Here is a 22,229-nt window from a genome sequence, read left to right as displayed (position 1 = left end):
GGGCACCTTTCAAAGTTCTCAAGGACACCTTACAGAGCATAATTAAAACAAGCAACAAAGAAGATCACACAGTAATACAAGACTTCAAAAACAAAGACTTCAAAACAAATATGTATGTACTTCACTTGTTTCATTTACAACTTTTTGGGGAAAAAAGCACAGTTAATATATATATATATATACCAGCACCTTACTATAACAGCTACGTTAATAGTAGCCGTAGCAAACAGTCTGGAGGATCGCTGTCCAACATGGAGCAAAGTCAAGGACCCCAAGTACGTTTTTGATTTGAATGGCACTATTAACGTTAACGTTACTTCCTTCACATTAATTTGGTAGTCATATTTGCGGCACATCTATGATAACAATTGGCTTTCAAGTGTTGTACGTTACGTGAACACTGTTGCTAGGCAACTGACAATAAAATTTATTTCTTTTTTTCTTATTTCATTGTTTAGGAATAGGGAAATATACAGTTTTCTTCATGTAATTTTTTATGTAAGATAAGCCTCTAGCACGACTTTTGGTTCACTACTGTATAACACACATTTTTGTGGAGAATACGAAGATTTTTTCAGTTCTTTTCAAGCAAATGTATATGTACTACGTATGTTACTAAAGAGGTTTTAGATTGGCCAGTGTCCATGTGAAGTTATCGTCATCTCTCGGCGTGAAAACAGTATTTCCCTTGTCGGCGTTTTCATAGTAACGTGGTTAATAGGGACGCAGCTCTCGCTGCCGGAAATGGGTATTCTCGTCACTGTCCATCACATACTCACTCCCAACTCGTCCTATATGTCAGGATCCCTCGGCGTCACTATCAACGCAGTGGGGGGCCCTTTAGCGTCGATTTTCAACTATCAGGGAGTCCCATTGACTTGCATAGAGCGACACCCCCCCCTCTCTCTATTCCTATCGGAACCATGGATAACCAGCTATTTGTTTACGTGTTTAAAAAAGCACCAGAAGCTTATATACAGGGGTGCACATAACTGGTACACAGGTACGCATGCGCGGCAACAATCTGAAATGCGTACCGTCACTTGTGTCTCAAAGCGCATTTGCGTACCGACGTACTTGTGAAGCTTTTCCAGAAGGCGGTTAGATCACCGGACGACAGAGTCGGTCTCCGTGTGCACAGACAGGGCTGCTGTTAACGTCGGTCTGTACAACGGAATTGTGCCAAAATTACGCCAACCAGCTGCGGAAGGAGACTCCCCCCCTTCACTGGAGAACTGCGCTAAAACAGCTGATCACAACGTTCACGCTGTGTGGTCACGAAGTACTCCACTAGCACCCACCGCCCCCCCCCGTTGACGTTCGCGATACAGAGGGCTTCATCAAATAACTTTGAGTGGAGCCAGAAGTTGGAGTACCAAACACTGACTCCAGGTACTCATCTGAGTACCTCACTGAGAAAGTTATGTGCACCCCTGCTTATATATAAACATCTACGTTTTTCGTGCCCCACCACTTTTGTACATATAAAAACGCCACTGGATCTTGCCAAGCAACAGTGTTCACGTAACGTACAACACTTGAAAGCCAATTATTATCATAGATGTGCCGCAAATATGACTACCAATTTAATTTGAAGGAAGTAACGTTAACGTTAATAGTACCATTAAAATAAAAAACGTACTTGGGGTCCTTGATTTTGCTCCATGTTGGATAGCGATCCTCCAGACAGTTTTTCTGCTCCAGCACACGGCCTCCTGTCGGTGTGCTACGGCTACTATTAACGTAGCTAGGTGCTATATATATATATTAACTGTGCTTTTTCCCCCCAAAAGTTGTAAATGAAACAAGTGAAGTACAAAGTATAAGCCGTGGAGGGCGGGAGTTTATAAACCAAAGAGTAACCGCCCTTACGGAGAGAAAAAAACAGAGTGCTGGATCTCAAAGAAATCAACAGAAGGAGACAGACAGGAAGTAAACACTTACGGGAACAGCAGAAGAAGACAGAGAAGAAGTAAACACTTACGGGAACAGCAGAAGAAGACAGAAAGGAAGTAAACACTATCTGGAAAAGCAGAGGAAGACATACAGGAGGTAAACCCTAACAGTAACAGCAGAAGAAGATAGACAGGAAGTAAACACTAAAGGGAACAGCAGAGAAGACAGACAGGAAGTAAACACTAAAGGGAACAGCAGAAGAAGACAGACAGGAAGTAAACACTAACGGGAACAGCAGAAGAAGACAGACAGGAAGTAAACACTAACAGGAACCAATATCACCCAGCTGCAGCCGCAGCAAGACGGTACACGACACGCCCCCTACACGACACGCCCCTACACGACACGCCCACTTGACACGACACTACGGTGGCTGAGAGACATTGATACCGTACATGGAAGATTAAAAACAAATTGCAAATGTTATTGTAGCATTTTAAGCAACTATTAGGCAAATAAATTAATAACGGGGGGTTACGTATTGTAACCCTAGTTATATAAGCACAGACGGAGCCCTCAACTGGACTCTATGGGTACTACTCTCAACCATGCTATGCGAGCATTCACCTACTGAGATACATAAACGTAGCCGGCCATTCGGGGCGAGCCTACCTGAATGCGCGCGCAGGCCCACAGTATATAAGGCGGCCACGCCTCCTGATCCTGTCATCCTACACCCTCTTCAGCGAGCGGCATAGGAAAGACAGAGCCCCAAGGTAGAGGGGTCCGCCTGTGCTTATATAACTAGGGTTACAATACGTAACCCCCCGTTATATCTCACACAGGCTCCGCCCTCTACTGGACTCTATGCGTATAGTGGGTGCAGCCCTGATGGATAACGCCCTGTCGACCCATCACACTGCCCCTGACCGGCCTTTGGTTAACAGACACATTTCTCTAAATGCCTGCTGCTTCTCCTCCTCTCTCCTCGGTTCCCCTCCTTGACTCCTCTGCTCGCATCTCCTGTGGGTGGGACTAAGACACGAGGATAGGAGTCGAGGAGAGGAGTCGAGGATGGGAAATTAGAGAAATGGTAAAACCTTCCACAAGAAGATAGACAGGAAGTAAACACTAACGGGAACAGCAGAAGAAGACACACATTGAGTAAACACTAAAGGGAACATGGTATGGGCTCTAGCAGTGTTTAACCTGTTAAGGCGGGGCTGCAGGCTTTTTTTTCACGAAACTGTGTCTCAGGGCTTCTTAACATTTAACAACCTATTAATGTGTCATACCCACTTAACGGGAAGAAACTCAGCTAACTGACGATATGAACCATTTTTAGCTAAACGAAACACAAGGGTAATACCAAGCCTCTGAATTAGCACTAAGCGAAAAAATGCTAACGCACTTAGCACAGAACTCACGGTACAAATATTGTATTACTTATCGGATCTGCACAAACAAGATATCAAATTAAAGCTGAGATTCCACAGATTCTAGAGGTATAGGTATCATCACCAGAACTCAGGGCAGCGAAGGCAAAACCAGACAACACACAACGTAGCTTTATGGAGCCAAAAAGGCCAATACGTTTTACCTTTGCTGTTTTCTGATCAAAGGTTGTGTTCAATGGCATTAAAATGCATAAAAACGCTGCTGAAGGTTAATTAAATGTGTCTGTGTCACTTTGAAATGATTACTGATAATCCATCATAACATTTTTGTCAAAAACTGAGATTTCATATAGAGTGTGTGAGAGCTACAACCCAGCTTCCGGTTTTGGGCATTCTGGCTGCGCATCACCAATGGGTAATGTTTAGATGGATTTAGGAACTTCCCTCTCGATTCTATTGGCTCTAATGGTTCAAAAGAGGTGTCAATCATCAAAATCGACCGAGGGGGGCCAGAGATATGGCAAATACACCCAAATGTTTTTTTTGTGCTGAATCTCTCTAAAAAGGTCAAATGTCACTTGTTTTGCAATCTTGATACAGGGTACTTATTATATGTTATATTTTGGATTCCTAAAGCTTTTAGTCTACTATCCCATCATTCAAGGGTGGTTTTCACTATAAGTAATGTGTTTTTTTGGACGGACACTACAATTTACATTTTTTTACTATGTTCAATCTGAATTTACTTTAAAATAAACTAGTCTATATTGATTCTGACTTTTCTACATCCAACTCACAGGTTTATCATTGCTTTGAGAAAAAAAGATTATTAATTTACCCCTTTTGAAGTGAAGATATAGTCATTTGTTCTGGGAATGTCATTTTCGAGCCTGAGACCTGAAAAACAGGCTCAGGGCTTAAACGGTTAATGATTTGTTATTTGAAAAGAAAATATGAATAGACTTGGACAATTACAGAAATCCTCGATCAGTGCTGCCGTCATTTTAAGTTATGTTGTTGTTGTCGCAGTTCAAGCCATTAGTACGCAGTCAAACGGACTGTTATTTTTTTAGCGGTTACTATGCAATCATTTTCAAATCAACAAAATCATTTTTATTCAATATTGTGAATCAAGTCGTTGGTTTATCAGACAACCTCTACACAAACATAGTGAGGTGAAAAAAAATGGCTAGCTCTCTCCAAGGCTGTCCCCAACAGCTAACCATGAGATCTCATGGACAGAATGCTTGATCTCATGGGATAGCTCAAACCAGATTTCCTCTTGCTTCCACCTTTCTGCGAATGCTACCCTCTTAGTTTGCTCTGGCAAACAGCCATTACCAACGGCTGGGACCCGGCCGAAGAGGCTGATACGTTTTTCCTCGGCTCTTCTTGGTAGCTCTGAAAGGCCAAACCTCCATGCATGGAATTGGACTGGCAATCAAAGACACAAAATATGTTTCAGTAATGGGACAATCCTGGCAGACCCATCACCTAAGGCACTAATTGCCATGACCACAGATACATTCACCGAACTTCAGCGTTCGGTGAATGGCTTCTGGTAACTGTTTGCTTTCTTCTGCCAGCAGTTATGCCCTAATGAACGAAATAGCAGCACTTTCAACCGGTGGCACCCCGACAGTACTTGCTGTTTGAGGACTGCAAACCATTTACATTTTTCATGGCCAATTTGACCGAGCCATGTTCCGCCCACGAGTGCCAGAGCACTAGGTGCATTGCCACATCTTCACGGGCACAGTTCTCAGTGCACGGAAGAAAGTTGGCGATCCTGTACCCCAAGGTTTTACACAAATTCTTACCATTGTAGACAGGACTTTTTGATGTCAAGAAGATGCACACTGATTATCACAGCAACTTCTGAGAAAAGTAATTTTCCAGTAACATAATTCAAAGTGCTAGGAATTGTGATGGTCCCTCATTGGCTATAAATGTGTTTTAAATCAAGTCTTTCTAATGGATTTCAGTTTTGATCTTGTCATAGGAGCTCAAACCATACATCATGGTTATTATCTGTGTATTTAACTGTTAACTGACTGTCTTTTGTTTCTCTCCCTGCCTCTGTTGCTGCTACAGGTTCATACCAGGGTCAGTGGACTGGTGGGATGCGTCATGGCTACGGCGTGCGTCAAAGTGTACCATACGGTATGGCTTCTGTAATACGCTCACCTCTACGAACCTCGCTGTCTTCCCTCCGTAGTGAGCAGAGTAATGGTGCAGTACTTCGTGACAGCCTGTCTGACAGCCCTGCCGGTACACGTGGTGGCTTTGTACTCAACTTCCACTCAGACGGAGAAGGTTCAGAGAAGAAAAAGGGTCTTTTTCGCCGTGGTTCCCTCTTTGGGAGCCTTCAGCGACTGCGCAAATCTGACTCACGATCGTCAATTTCTAGTAAACGCAGTTCAGCACACAGCGACACAAACATGAGCCGCATCAGTTCTAGTGACGCCAATTCCACCATCAGCTTTGGAGACGGAGACACAGGCGATGACTACCTGCCTCTGGAGGACTACGTGGATGCCACCACCACCGAGGCCTACATGGGTGAGTGGAAGAACGACAAGCGCAGTGGATTTGGTGTCTCAGAGCGCTCCAACGGCATGAAGTACGAAGGCGAGTGGTTGAACAATAAGCGCCATGGCTACGGCTGCACTCTGTTCCCTGATGGATCCAAAGAAGAAGGCAAGTACAAGAACAACGTTCTGGCCCGAGGCCTCAAGAAGCAGCTGATCCCGCTGAGGAACACCAAGACCAAACAGAAGGTGGATCGAGCCATCGAGGGAGCAGTGAGAGCGGCAGCTATCGCCAAAACCAAAGTCGAGATTGCCATCTCCAGGTAAAATGTTGCATGTAAGATCATCTCACCTCAAAGCTATAAACGTTCACCCTTTTTTTGCGTTTGTATTAGGTAGGTTGCTATAGAGAGCAGAGGACAGTCTATTGTGCAAAGGTCCCTTGCTGGATTTAAACCGGACCAAATACATTGTTAGCATCCTGAATCCTTACACTACAGAACAGGACACTGAAAATGATAATCAAACAATCAGGTTGGACACAATCACTATCAGTTTGACTCCCAAACAAAGTTCTTATAATCTTGCTAGTGGAGCCTCGCAGATGGGGGTGCTGCAGCCCCCTCAGCACCCCCCCCCCCTTCCCGCGTCGATTCGCGATGTCTCACTGTCTCGCAGATCCCACGCAGCAAGCAGGAAATGAACCCAGCTCACACTGTCCGCTCCTCGCAGCAGCGAGCCGTGCAACGTCCCGCCAACATGGCACCCAGACCCCACGCAGCATTCTCATCTGTTTGTCATTACTGGTGTCATTTTCTGGTTGCTAACGCCATTGTAACACATAATCACTGATGTTCTGCTGTAACGGTGGTGGACTCATCAGAACACAGTGGGCGAGCTGACCAATCAGAGCACAGTGGGCTCATAGGGAGGGGGGGGCAGGAGCTCCAACAAGCCATTTAGGACAGAGAGTGAATACACATACTATACAGAGATGCTGTATGAGAAACCAATGTGAGTTTGGAAAATTGCACAATGTAAATCTATTCTAATAGACCTCAACAATGGAATTATGATCAGTAGAAATGGCCATGACATGGGACCTTTAACATCTAAATGTCCTTTAGCTTACACTTTTACGAAAATGACCTGCATACACCTCAGTACCTTTGTCATGCCTATGGGAGACATTTGGGATTGCCCAAGAACATTTTGACATGTTGACCACTGACCTCCTGAGCACAGTGGCCTAGCTAGAGTGGCGTAAGTTAAGAGTAATAAAGACACTAACGCAACTTCATCAGACTGTTACAATTTCGTGTTTCTAGAATGTTGTCTGTGTGATCTGTTGTTAGCAGGTGCTAGCTCTAATCACGACATTTGTACTGCAACAGCTGTTCCTACAGCCTCCCTCTGCTGATTTTAACAGAGTCCATCATGGATTCAATAAATATAGGTATTTTATAGTAATTATTCTCATGAGTGCTCTAGTTAATAAATGTAATCTTTGAGGAGTGGTTTTCTGAGTTGATGGACATATCAATCATCTTCAGTTGGCAAGGTGATCAGCTTATCGCTGTAGCGCTAACACTTGAAACTGCTGTGGCAACAGAACCCTCCCTAAATGCTTTAATATGCAACTAACAGAAGAAATTCTGCAGTTTTAATTTAAGCACAGTTTTGCGAGCTGCAATTTTATTTGATAAATCTAGCCGGGTTAGTGCAGGATGTCCTATAATGCCCAAGAGCGGTGTCTCTTTGAGCAATCAGTGGTTTTTAGTGTTCAATTTTTTAGCATTGGCTCAGCTAGCTTGGTACTGCAGCTGAGTTGGTATTTTAGAGAAGGTTCTATCCACACTTTTCCTAATGGAAAACTGAAGTTGAGTATAAAGGAGATCATTGCAATCACAACTCAGCAGCATTAAAAGGTAAACCACACATTTGATTAAACCCAGGGCATAACTGATTGGAATATATTTTTTCGTGCTATATTTAAATGCTCCAGTAGATGTCCCTTGATTTAAAGAAAACGTTTTCAAACTACATCCGGTGGCATCATGCTTGACGCTTATTGTTGGTGGGGAATGGAAATAGTTTGACATCCTCCCTAGAACAATCTTTTTATATATATGTTTACATTATATTTTGAATCAAATGTACTGTCTATGTTGTAATGTTATTAGGTTGTTAATTCTGTATACACAACATATTTTGCAGGAGTTTCCATCCTGAGAGAGGGATCTTTACATTGAGATTATGAATACAAGAAGCCAAAAAGTTCCTACGTAGGATTGTCTCAGCTAGTGGCCATTGATTCCTCCTGTGCATATCCTTTTAGAGATTTTCTGGGCACGCCCAACTGGTAAGAGGCCCCGGGTTAGACCCAGAACACACTGGACAGATGATATATCTTGTCTGGCTAAGTATCACTTTGGGGTTACCCGGGAAGAGATGGAAAATATTACTGGGTAGAGGACAATCTGGAATTACCTTGTTAGCCTGCTGTCCCCCCAACCCGGCCCTGGATATATAAAGAAAATTGATCATAGACAGATGTATGTATGTTATACCAACAAATGCATGTAGAGCAGTATTACATAGATACCCATTGATAATTACATTCACAAGAGAGCCCACCTGAAAATCAACCCTCCACAGTCCAGAGCTGAGCCCAGAACAGAGTCCTCTATGCTGCTCCCTCTCAGACACACTATAAGCAGCCTCACAACACTGCTGTCCTAATGCCAATCAGAGTAAAACTAACAATAACGCAATGTAGGGGAAACTATTGAGATCATTAGCAAGAAGAATCCTAAAGCAAGAGTAGATTACAATGTCATCCAGCCCTAAAAATAGAATGAATGAATTGGTAGTCTCTCTGTCAGGGATAGAAAGCAGAGACACGTCCTAACTAAGTACGGTCCTGGCAGCCAGCAGAAAGCTGAATATGGGGTTACCGTTCAACACAGATGCAATTCCTTAAAGAACATTTATTTTTCAAAAAAAGGATAAACTGAATATTGTCTTTTTGTCATGTTAATGTTTGTATCACTTTTATTGTGTGCTGTCCGATTATTTGGACCATTGTTATTTTAATGCTTTGTCAAAATTGTTATTGACATTTTCAAACGAATAAACATTAATATTATTTTATTTAGGCAGGAAGAGATTGTGGGAACACAGTGATAATACAGAGAGAGAGGAAGAGTAGCTGTGTGGGCTGGAGGGAGAGAAGCAAGTAGGCACATTCTTGGCTGTGTGTGTGTGTGTGTGTGTGTGTGTGTGTGTGTGTGTGTGTGTGTGTGTGTGTGTGTGTGTGTGTGTGTGTAGGCCTTTATGTGCGTCAGGAGTAGTGCTTGTCTAAATAAGGCCAAGATGGACAACGCTTATCAACAGCTGACATCCCCCCCTGAGCTACACACACACACACACACACACACACACACACACACACACACACACACACACACACACACACACACACACACACACACTCACAGTCCCAGAGTAGTGTGCTTTATCTGGTATCCTCCTTGGTCAGTGTGGAAGAACGCTCTGAACTCTGGTGACGACATGGCAGACCTTTGGACTCAAGCTCCCCTGCTTTGGTGTCTGTTGTAGATCTAGGCTGATCTTCTTTTTGATTTCACTGGTGTATAAATAGTTCTGCTGAATATTATAATTATATTATATATATATAAGGGGAGTGCATGTTTCCAAAAACCTTGTTAGCTTTGGATCCTTTCATTAAAGGCAACCTATTATGCAAAATATACTTTTTCAAGTCTTTTATATATAAACATGTGTCCCCTCTGTGTAAAGAGATTCTGAAAGTTTCAGAAAAAAAGATTCTCTCACTGTATGTCCTGATCCATTTATATAAAAACCTGTCTGAAAATGAGCCGATCAGATTTTGGCCACTTTATGATGTCATAAGGATGTTTTGGCTTGTCAATCATTCAATGTTTATTTATATAGCCCAATATCACAAATGTTACATTTGTCTCAGTGGACTTCACAGTTTGTACAGAATATCAGTATGACAATACGACACCCTCTGTCCTTAGACCCTCACATCGTACAAGGAAAAACTTCCAGAGAAACCCCACAGTTTAAAGGAACATGTGAGAAACCTCAGGGAGAGCAACAGAGGAGGAGGGACGTGCAATAGATGCCGTGTGTAAATTGAAAAGATAATACATTTGCAACATAGGTAGTCCAAATGTTTGGAAATGCATGTGTCTACAATAAGAAGATGAATCCACGAGGATATCCATCCAGGACTTATGATGCAGGACCACAGCAACAGGCACAGCCACGACTCAAGATCCAGGGCTCGCGATCCAGGACTCAGGACCACAGCAACACGATCAGCCACAACTCAGGATCTCGGCGTAGATAGACACCAAAAAGAAATGTGGGGAAGCTGGGTTATTCAGAACATGAGAGTACACAGGTACAGACAGAGAGAAGGAAGAAGTAAGGTGTCCCCCGACAAACTAAGCCTATAGCAGCAAAACTAGGGGCTGAATCTAATCAATATAAGCTTTATCAAAAAGGAAGGTCTTAAGCGCACTCTTAAAAACGGATAGGGTGTCTGCCGCCCGAACACAAACTGGAAGCTGATTCCACAAAAGTGGAGCTTGATAAGAAAAGGCTCTGGCTCCCATTGTACTTTTAGAGACTCTAGGAACAACCAACAACCCTGCATTCTTGGAACGCAATGCCCTAGTAGGACAGTAGGGTATAATGAGTTCTTTAAGGTAAGATGGCGCCTGCCCATTAAGGGCTTTGTAGGCGAGAAGATCAATTTAAAATTATATCCTGTGTTCTATAGGGAGCCAGTGTAAGGCAGCCAGAACAGGAGTAATGTGGTCCCTTTTCCTAACTCTACACGTGCTGCAGCATTTTTGAGAGGAACGGAAGATTAGAAACAGGTCTATAGTTGGCTAAAACCTCTGGATCGAGGTTGTGCTTTTTAAGCAGAGGATTTATCACTGCTACTTTGAATGATTGTGGAACATAGCCTGATAATAAAGACATATTCATAATATTTAATAAAGAAGTGCTAACTAATGGAAAAACTTCCTTTAACAGCTTAGTTGGAATTTGGTCTAAGATACACGTTGATGGTTTAGAAGAGAGAATCATTTAATTTAATTGTTCAAGGTTTATGGCTGAAAAGCATTCTAATTTACTATCTAGTGTAATATTAGAACTTACGTTTCCGGGAGCTGTTGATAACACTATACTGGTCAAAGGCAAGAGGTCATTAATTTTGTTTCTAAGAGTAACAATTTTATCGTTAAAACAGCACATCAAATCATTACTACTGAGTGCTATGGGAATAGAAGGCTCAATCGAGCTGTGGCTCTCTGTCAGCCTGGCTACAGTGCTGAAAAGAAATCTTGCATTATTTTTATTCTCATCTATTAATGAAGAGTAGTAAGCTGCTCTCGCTTTACGCAGTGCTTTCTTATATTCATTGAGAGTAATATGCCAAATTAAACGAGATTCTTCAAGTTTAGTGGAACGCCATATCCTTTCAAGTTGTCTCGACTTTTGCTTTATTTTGCGGGTTTCGGCATTATGCCATGGAGCTAGTCTATGTTGTTTTATTTTCTTCTTTTTCAAAGGAGCAACAGAGCCTAATTTTATTCGCAGCGCATCTGTAGCACTATCAACAACATGATCAATTTGGGGTGGTGTACATTTTGTATAAGTTTCCTCCCTTACATGCAGACATGCTATCGAGTTAAGTATTGGTGGAATCTCTTCCTTAAATTTGGCTATAGCACTAACAGATAGGTTTCTGCTGCAGGAACCTTTGACTAATGGTTTGTAGTCTAGTAACAGTACTTCAAAAGTTACTAAGAAATGGTCGGATAAAGCAAGATTATGCGGTTCGACTAATAGTTGCTCAATTTCAATAACATAAGTCAGAACAAGGTCGAGAGTGTGATTATAACAGTGTGTTGGTTTATTTACACTCTGACGGAAACCAACATAATCTAATATAGAGTTAAATGCAACAGTAAGGCTATCTTTATCGTCGTCAACATAAATATTGAAGTCACCTACGATAATTACTTTATCTGTTTTAAGTACCAAAGTTGATAAAAACTCAGAGAATTCTGATAAGAATTCTGAACACGGACCTGGTGCACGGTACACTGTAACAAATACGATTGGCTGCAAAGTTTTCCAGGTCGGATGCGTAAGACTAAAAACAAGACTTTCAAAGGAGGTATAATTTAATTTTGGTTTAGTATTGATAAGTAAATTTGAGTCAAAGATGGCTGCAACTCCACCTCCTCGGCCTGTGCCTCGAGGAATATGAGTATTGATATGGCTGGGTGGAGTGGCCTCATTTATGCTGACATATTCTTCATGTCTCAACCAAGTTTCAGTGAGACAGCATATATCAATATTATAATCTGATATTAAATCATTTACCAATATTGCTTTAGATGCTAGAGATCTTATGTTTAAGAGACCACATTTAATCTTCCTGTTTTGTTGCACTGTAGTAGTTGTTACATTTACTTTTATTAGGTTATTATGTATGACACCTCTATTAGGTTTTACCTTAAATTGTCCTTGGGCAGACACACACACACCGTTAATATTGGGTATTTTATTGGGTTCGGGATTCCTATGGATGACTGCCCAGGAGAGAGCGCAGAGAAGCGTGTAAGACTGCGACTCCGCCTCCTGGTCTCAACTCCAGTTTGTCATGGATTAAGTCCACAAAGCTCTGAAATGTTTGCCGAAATGAGATTTGCACCTTCCAAAGTAGGATGAATGCCGTCTCTCTTAATCAGATCAGGTTTTCCCCAGAAGGCTGTCCAATTATTTACTAAGCCCACATCATTTGCTGGGCACCACCAAGACAACCAGCGCTGAAATGATGACATGACATGTCGTCATTGATCAGATTGGGGAGGGGACCAGAGAAAATTACGGTGTCCGACATTGTCTTAGCATAACTACACACCGACGCCACATTAACTTTGGTGCATTCTGATGTGCAAATATCTTGTGTGACCATTAGCCAATCAGCAACCAATGTAACCCCCCCCCCACCTTATCACCTGAATCTCCTCCGATGCCCCTTTCACACCAACGCGTTTTCAGCTCCGGCTCGGAGCTGGAGCCTGAAAAGTACAGTTTTTTCCTGTTCACACCGCAGCGGCGCCGCCTCTTAGCTCCGGAATGCGGTTCACTTCCAGCTCCAAAAAATTGTCGGTCTAGAAGCAAGAGCTTCGGAGCTAAGAGGCGGCGCCGCTTACGTCTCTCTTACGTCGAGGCGTGCAGGAAACTAAACCCACCTCCCCTGAACATGCCATGGGTCGACTGAAGAGTCTCATCATGCCTGCCTACAAGCAGTAGCGCTGAGCAAAGTGACTAGAAGGCAACCACACACTTATAAAAAAAAACACACTTTATAAAGTCAGGCAACACTAACCAGGCTTCGTGTGATTCTGTTTATTTGTACCTTACTTTGACCATCCGTTCGCTGTTATTGATCATTGTGGAGAGCAGGCAGACGTTTTGTTTGTTATTATAGCAGCTATCGGATGGAATCAATACATGGGCTGCACAGGTTGTCATGTCCGACTATCACAAGTAGAATCATAATGAAAAATACGCCGGTAAAATGTGCCTGTAGAAAACGGCTTAGCAAGTAGTCAGTTTAGCTTCGGTTGCTATGCTAACATCACCCATGTTATACCAGAGAAACTTTCATAACAGCGTTGTGATGCCAAACAGCGTCAATTCAGACTGACACACATTCACTTAAAGGGAACTGGGGATATGTATCAGCTGCTTGTGTGACAGTCAGACAGTGAATACTTTAGAGCCGTGTGAGCTAACCCGGAGCTAACGGGAGAATAAACTCCCGTGGAAGAGCAGCCAGCACTGCAGCGGTCGGTAAATGCCGCTGAAACACATTAATAAACAATGAACCACGGCACTCTGGAGAAAAGTATAAGGTTGGAGAAGTCGTTATTTAATTTAATCTGGCTTCGTATGATTAAAAGCAACACGATCATCGACCCAACGCAGTCCCCCGTTGTTGTTGTTGTTGTGAGCTCCGTTGGGGAGAAAATCAGCGATGTAAACGGTGACGTTATGACGCAGCAGCGGCAGCACCATCCCGGCTCTGAGTGGTGTGAACAGAGCGGGAGCAGAAAAGGGAAACCGGAGCTGAACCAGAAAAGCTCTAGCTAGGAGCTAGAAAGGGAAAAGCGCTGGTGTGAAAGCCGCACTAGAGCACCATTGTGTTCTTTTTAACCAAATATCTCTCAGAGGGGCGTGGGGAGTGGCTCCTTATTTTCATCTAAAGTAACAGACAGAGAATCAGCACTTTGGAAACAGGGCTGAAACAGAGGGGATTATCGGATGCTACAATGCACAATCTGATTGGTATTTCGAGCCAAACACATCGGAGACTTGTTTTGTATATATATGAGACCTATAATATATTGATGAAAAACAGTATAATAGGGGACCTTTAAAATAGCATAGTTAATGCTATGTTCGCGAAAAGCTAGCAGCCGACACTGATGTACAGGTTAGCCTTGATAAATTACTGACAGTTTCCTACGACGATATGCATATGTAAATGGAACATAGTTGAACTACAAAAAGCAGTAGCATTGCTTTACGAAAAGGATAAATGGTCTTGCCAATAGACAAGCAAAAATAAATATATCAATAAGGACAAAATTAGAGTTATAGAGAACAATGGTATTAATAATAATCACTGTTATGTTAATAATAACATGAGTAAATGCATTGAAAATAACAATGATATAATATAATAATAATGATAAATACAGAAAACCTAATGCTTGAATATTTCGTAAATAAGCATTGTGTTGACATAAACATCACTAAATATTTGTAGGACAACACATCGTTAAGCTTCCCAGGCAGCAGCTTACACACAAACACACTTTAACACTTGGTAGTATTCTTATCCAATATACAGAAATCTTTGTTCAGACATATATTCAATTAACCATGTCTAGCAAAATGGGGAAGTTTACCATTCAAGTAACTGAGCCTATGTTTGTTATTTGTGTGTTTCTGCAGGACAGCCCATGCCCGGGCCAAAGCAGACTCTGCAGACCAGGCGGCTCAGTCAGCCGGGCAGGACTCTGATATTGCCAGAACCGTGGCCAGAGAGCTCTCTCCAAACTTCCATCAGCCAGGTACAGTACAACAACAGCACAGTACACGTTATTCTGTCAATAATGTTACAGAAAGCAGAATGTGTAACTTTGAACTCTATTGGGCTTTTTCAAAAATGTTGCAAATTGCATGATCTTTTACAAATAGTATTCCCATTGGTCTTGAAAAATGTTAGGAACATATCAAAGTTCCTATTTCTGTCTATTTTATTTTTAGCAGCTGAACAACGAATTGGAACTAAATAACTGTTTTGATATCTTCCAGTCAGAATTTTGACCACACCACAACATTAGGACTGCTCTTGTTAAGGTCTTTCATGATGTCCACACAGACATTGGCGGAATCTCAGTATTATTATTGGACTACTATTGTGTAGTGTTATTAGATATTTGTGCTGCCTTGGACACAGTCGACCCCAACATATAGCTATATCAACTGAAAAACGGGATGGGACTTTTTGGCCCCTTACCTTTGAATCTTAAAGAATATGGGGAAATATTTTTTTAAATGTAATTGCAGATCTAAGCAGACAGATTTGATGAGGGGGTTCCTCAAGGCTCTATCTTAGGGACCTCTTCTCTTTAACATCTACATGATATCAGTATTGAAATATTAAATAAAAGACCCACTTGTAAATCAAAATATTATCAAAAGAGTTTATTCGACATCAGGACAATTATTGGTTATTTAATGATCGTTTTTGGGGGGATTTTAACATTTCCTGATGATGTTATCTTCCCATTTTATGAGATTTGAAGGCATAATTATTAAATGAAATTACATTATAGAGTGTTTCAAACTTTATCAGTAATATTAAACTGTACTGTCCAGCAGAGGAAGAAACATGAATACTCAGATGTGTATTTTTTACTTCAAAGATTGCTTTAAATAATCGTTTAAACCTGTGAAATGTCTTGATTATCCTACATTTCTGTAATGAAGCTTTAGCCCCAGATCTCAACAATTATTTGAATGAGTAAAGTTTTATCACAAGAGATGGACATGATGGTCTGCTAAAAAAAGACCCAAGCTGTTATAAACAAAAAAAGGGATGTTTTTTATGGGCAATTTTCACTGTTGTATTTAACTACATATATATATAAATTGCTTTAGTAATGTGTTTCTGTGTGTTAAAACCTTTCTTAAATCTTATTATGATTTCAGGCCCTGACTACATACGGCAGAAGTATAATGAGCCAATAGAGGTGAAGGAGGTTCCTGTGGAGAAAAAGGAGAAATCTCCAACAGGGAGCCCTCATTTCTACCGGAAGGGCACAACACCCGACCAGTCTCCATCTTCAAGCCCAGTTCCCAGCCCCACTCCTTCACCTATTGCTGTAAAAAGTACAATTTTTAGCAGTAAAAGTCCCGCCGCAGTCACTCAACCAACTGCACGACCAACGACAGCAGGTAAACAACTTTTTGTTTCATTTGACCAGCTTGTCTTTCTCATGAAACAATTAACAGTCAGCAAGTTAACATGGTACATTTCTTGATAATTTTACAACACAGATGTTCCCCCTCCAAAGTTCACACACATACAACATATATTTAAGTTGGAAAATAAACTGTGGATACTGCAGAAACAATGCAACCAGCAGTTTTTGCAGTACCTGACTCAGAAAGCAGGCAAATTGAGTATAAAGTACGGGATAGTCCCTTCTTCATCAGTTTATTGTTACTTTGCACTTTTTCGGAATATTATTAACAGCTACAATAGGTCGTAATGGGTCACAATTTACTGGTGATCAGAAATGGACAGATTTTATTGCTACTATAATAAATTACTAGCAATTTTCGACTCCCATTCATTCTTTAACACACATTCAAACACACAGAGGGCAGTGTTACAATGCAACACATTGGCCTGAGCATCAAAAGCTATTTTTGTTAAGTGTGTTTCCAAATGACATGTGGACAAGATGAGGATCAAACCGCTTACCCTGCAATCATCTTACAACACAGCTACCAACCAACACAGTGTTTGTCGTTTCTTTGGTTAACCATTATTTTCTCTTTTCCATTCTTCTACTTGGCAGGCATAACAAAGGCAGCCTCAAAACTATCTCTCAAACAGGAAGTGAGGCAACAGGAGGCTCCTCCAGCAGTCAAACCAGCTGTAACATCAGCAGGTGGCGGTAAACCTAGCAACGGGCAGATTCACTCCCAGTACCATGGTTACTATGTCAAGGCAGATGTCAAGATACCGCCCCCCGAAGAACCAACTGGTGTGGAGGACGACCTTCACCCGGCAAGCCTTGCACGCTTGCCACCCCCCGCCAAACCACTTTGGACTTCAGCACCAAAATCCCCACCCACCCCTACCCCTTCACCAGCTCCACCGAAAGAGAGCACAAAAGCACCAGAGCCCCCCAAGCCAAAAAGACAGGAATCAACCAGACCAAAGAGCCTTGCAGAAACCAAGAAAGCTAGTATGGAAATAGTTCCTGAAATTGTAGAGGAGGAGTCGGTGAGTTAGACAAAGTTACTACATGTTTGATTCAGATTTGCAGATTGAGTGCATTGTTTCATACCCGCTGGGGGAAACCCATGGATGTACAAAGAGATCTGGATCAGCGTCGGAGTTGGGGACCCGTTCGTTCCTATGAGAGTTGCCCTGTGGTGCATGAAGCCCAACATGGAGCGATTGTAGATTCAAAAAGTAGAACCATAGGGGCACTATTTTATTTTAATAAACACAATTGTATACCTTATCCAAAACACATAATAATCTTAATTCAATATTTAATGATTACATTACATTACATGTCATTTGTTAGACACTTTTATCCAAAGCGACTTACATACTCAATACTGTGGACAATCCCCACAGGAGCAATTAGGGGTGAAGTGTCTTGCCCAGGGACACAACGACATGCTGACTGCAGTGGGACTCGAACTTGCTATCCCCTGATTCAAAGTCCAGCACACTAACCACTGAGCCACAGCCTCCCTTGATATGATAATAGGTTTTCTGTATGCTTCTTATATCTAAAACCTTTCTTTCATTGGATTGTAGACAAAAGGTGTAGACTGTGAAAATGTGTTTTTTTCTAATATCAGTCAGAGTGCTGTAATCCCCTCGTCAGAAAAAAAAGCAAAAATAGAAAATATTGGAGAATTACACACATAGGGTACAAAATGAACAATATTCTTAAATTGCTTACTGCCCTGTGTTAACCAGCCAATCAGCAATGTAGTTTGTTAACCAGTTGGGCATTCACTACATGTGTGTGTTTGTGTTCCATACAGTATGTGTTAAACTAGCATTGCTTCATCCAGAACACATAATGCAACATAAACTCTTCTTGTGTCTTCACAGGGCCCGAACTCTATCTTGGTGGCTTTAGTGATGCTGTTGAATGTAGGCCTTGCAATCATTTTTGTCCATTTCCTCACCTGACCACATCTGAACCCAGGTAAGAGTTTACTAAAAGTTCTAAAGACAATCTGCTTAGGACTAAAACTGAACATGAACTGGAACAGTGGTCGTGGTTAGTTTATGAATGGTTCTGTGTTATGTGAATCATTTTAAACAATTCAAAATCAGGTGAATGTTTAATGCAAAGTGGTATGTATACATTGTTCATATTCTCTCTAAATGATAAGTTGTTTATTTTTAATGAAGAACCTAAGCTGTATGTTTGGCAGTAAAAAGAGACATCAACATGCTTCTACCTAAATTCAATGTTTGCTGACTTTGCACTCAGTGATTGTTTCTTTGCTGTCTTCTCACATCTTCCTATAACATATGACCGTTCTTACTTATGATATCACTTGTTGATTAAAGCAACACTGTTATCAGACAAAGGTAGATAAGGCAGGCTTCTCATTTCTAACAACAATGCATTCCCTCGCCGGCATGCAGCTAGCTAATAAGTGCATTGCAGAGCTAGTTGGTGTTTTAAACGTATAAGATATACTTTATTAATCCAAATTTGGAAGTTACAGCAGCATTGACCATCATTAGAAATGTAAAAGAGTAGAAAATAAACAATTATAAAATATAAACATTTCAAAAATAGTTGACTGTTAAGTTTGTCTAACTATCTGACAAATAAAATGTAAGGAGAAATTATTTAGCTTTCATACTTGTTCAAAATTGTAACAATAAGTTTCACTTTTATATTACACGAGAACGGCTAATTTATGGTTTTGGCAAAAATGCAGCCCTATCTCTACGGGAGTATAAACTTCTAGGAGCTTCCAAAGCTACACACTGGGTGTGCTAGTTGTGATAGTGGCTTTTTAACAAATCCTGTAACCCCACACACTTAATGATATGTAACTTTAGTTTTTTATGTGATATTGCTAGGTAATAAGCCAGATGACATGCTGGTGTTAACCGTTTAGGTTAGAAGATGTTGAGACACAAATGATTTATTCTAATTCTCCTGTTACACTTTTCCTCTTTTGTTTTAACTGTTGTTGTTGTTGGTTTGTGGAATATTACAGAGAACAAGATCTTTGCTAAACACACATCTGTGGTGAAGGATAGTTTTGACTTATTAACACCACTTTAGGCTTTAAATGAGCTATGAGTGGAATAGCTGCGCATCACCTCTGCTAAGCTAAAGGCTAATACATGTCTTGATGACATTCAACAGTTGGGTATTTACTGATGTATGTTATGTGGTAGAACATAACATACAAATCTCGTAAGCTTGTGTTAACCACCAACCTTATTTTGGGCATTTTATCAAAAACATGTTTAAAAACTCTGGACTTAGAGACAAGGGAACTGTAAGTGGTAAAATGCTAACTTATGTCAAGGTTTTAGGACTCATTCCTGCACTACTGTATTGCTCTTAATATCTGCATACAAACTTAATGATATTTAACTTGCCTCATTATTTAGACTAATCAGAAGCTTGATAGGCCAGACCTAGTTACCTCATAATTAAGCTATGACTGGACTATCTTGTTTTAGGAGGGATGTAGCAAGTCATTGACTGACTCTGTTACAGAGAATATTGGAAGAAAAAAATAAGAATAATACAAATGTATAGTAATCAATGTTTTAAAATTATTTTAATGCATGTTTTGTTGCACTTTCCTCCCCACCCCTCATGAATCTGTGCACAGCAGTCATTATGTCAGGTCTGATTTAAATGATTGGACTTGCTTATAAAGCGCTTCTTATATATAGATAGCAGACTCTAGCTTTAACCTGTTCAACACGGAGGCCCCCGCCTGCGGGGGCTGCGTTTTTTTTTTCACAAAACTGTGTCTCACGGCTTCTTAACATTTACAAACCTATTAATGTGTCATACCCATTTAACGGGAAGAAACTCAGCTAACTGACAATAAGAAACCATCTTTACCGAAACAAAACACAAGTCTCACAAGAAGCGTCTAAATGAGCCCTGAGCGAAAAAATGCTAACACACTTAGCACAGAACTCTAGGTATAAATACCCTTATTACATATCGGATCTACACAAACAAAATATCGATTAGCAAGCTGGGATTCCACAGATTCTAGGGGTATAAGTATCATCACTGAGCGATCTGAACTTGTGACAGGGGAAGCAAACACAGACATCACAACACAGAGCTTTACGGAGCAAAAACGGGACATTATCTTAGCTATGCTGTTGTTCTGATCAAAAGTTGTGTTCAATGGCATTAAAACGATAAAAACGCTGCTGAAGGTTAATCCATAGGTTAATCCAATGTGTCTGAAATGATTACTGATAATCCATCTTCATATTTATGTCAATAACGGAGTTTTCATATATAGTTGCTATGAGAGCTACCAGAGTGTATGACAGCTTCCGGTTCCGGGGCATTCTGGCTACGCATCACTCATTCACCAATGGGTAATGTTTAGATGGATTTTAGGAACTTCCCCTCAATTTTATTGGCTCTATCGGTTAAAAAGAGGTGTCAATCATCAACATCGACCGAGGGGGGCCAGAGATATGGAAAATCCACCCAAATGACCCCAGAAATTGTTTTATTTTGCTAAACCTCTCTTAAAAGGTAAAATGTCACTTGATTTGCATCAATCTTGATACAGGGTACTTATTATATGTTATAGTTTGGATTCCTAAAGCTTTTAGTCTACTATCCCATCATTCAAGGGTGGTTTTCACTATAAGTAATGTTTTTTTTTTGGACGGACACTATAATTTACATTTTTAACTATGTTCAATCTGAATTTACTTTAAAATAAAGAAATTATATGTTGATTCTGACTTTTCTACATCCAATTCACAGATGTAACCTTGCTTTGAGAAAAAAGATTATTAATTTACCCCTTTTAGAAGTGAAGTTATAGTCATTTGTTCTGGGAATGTCATTTTCAAGCCTGAGACCTGAAAAACAGGCTGAACAGGATAATATATTATGTGTGTAGTTACAATGTGTCATTCAATAACATGTATCCCTAATCCCAACTCTTCTGACCCCTGCAGTGGACTCATCCAAACGCCCAGGTCGCTAACTCTCCATCAGCCAGAGGGGCCTTCTACAAAAATGGCGCCCCTCGGAACGGCAGACACGGGCAAAACGGAGGACTGGAAATAGACGAGTGAAGGTGGAGAAGACGTGTGGGGGTGGGGGGTGGGGGGGTACACGTGGAGGCGAGAGAGAGGAAAAATTAGAGAGAAAGAAAGATGAAACCTCCACTACCGCCACCCCCCAGCCCCCCCTCTCTGGATGGACTGAATGAATGTCTTTGGTGCTGAAGTCCAACTTGATTGGACTGGCGATGATTTGTGACTCCACTTAGAGTGCAGTGAAAGCTGAAGCAAGCAGTTACTGGTTTTGAAAAAAGGGCCCCTGAGCCCCCCAACTATGGAGTCTCTATCAGGCTTAGCAATCACAGGAGGCCTGGAGAGTGGCGTGAAAGTGAGTGAGCGTGAGGCCTGGCATTGCTAAATGCCTGCGGTGTGTGTGTGTGTGTGTGTGTGTGTGTGTGTGTGTGTGTGTGTGTGTGTGTGTGTGTGTGTGTGTGTGTGTGTGTGTGTGTGTGTGTGTGTGTGTGTGTGTGTGTGTGTGTGTGTGTGCTCGTCTGTCTGTAGCTCCATTTCCATCCAACTGTTCAGAAAAATGTGGATAAATGCTAAAATAAAAAGTTTGTGCGCCGTCCAGATGAGTTCAAGAGAATTTGTTTGAGCATCCAGAAAAACAGAGCGACTTACGGTGTTACTTTGTAATGAATGCCATGTTGGGCCTAGGCCATGCTTTCAATCAATTGA

General features: G+C 41.3%; 1 protein-coding gene across 1 annotated transcript in view; it reads left to right on the top strand.

Annotated features, from left to right (window-relative positions):
• Nucleotides 1–21,945, top strand: part of LOC117472997 (junctophilin-1-like) — a 45,264-nt gene extending 23,319 nt beyond the window's left edge. The window contains exons 2-7 of the mRNA XM_034118468.1: nt 5,388–6,147; nt 14,927–15,045; nt 16,190–16,435; nt 17,065–17,495; nt 18,348–18,444; nt 21,444–21,945. Of these exons, the coding sequence (XP_033974359.1) occupies nt 5,388–6,147; nt 14,927–15,045; nt 16,190–16,435; nt 17,065–17,495; nt 18,348–18,428 (1,637 nt within the window). The 3' untranslated portion in view covers nt 18,429–18,444; nt 21,444–21,945. The remainder of the gene's footprint in view (nt 1–5,387; nt 6,148–14,926; nt 15,046–16,189; nt 16,436–17,064; nt 17,496–18,347; nt 18,445–21,443) is intronic.
• Nucleotides 21,946–22,229: the final 284 nt, after the last annotated feature.

Source organism: Trematomus bernacchii, unplaced genomic scaffold (assembly GCF_902827165.1).
Source record: "Trematomus bernacchii unplaced genomic scaffold, fTreBer1.1, whole genome shotgun sequence".
NCBI lineage: Eukaryota > Metazoa > Chordata > Actinopteri > Perciformes > Nototheniidae > Trematomus > Trematomus bernacchii.
The sequence above is the reverse complement of the archived record's forward strand: the minus strand, read 5'-3'. Positions and strand labels throughout refer to the sequence as shown.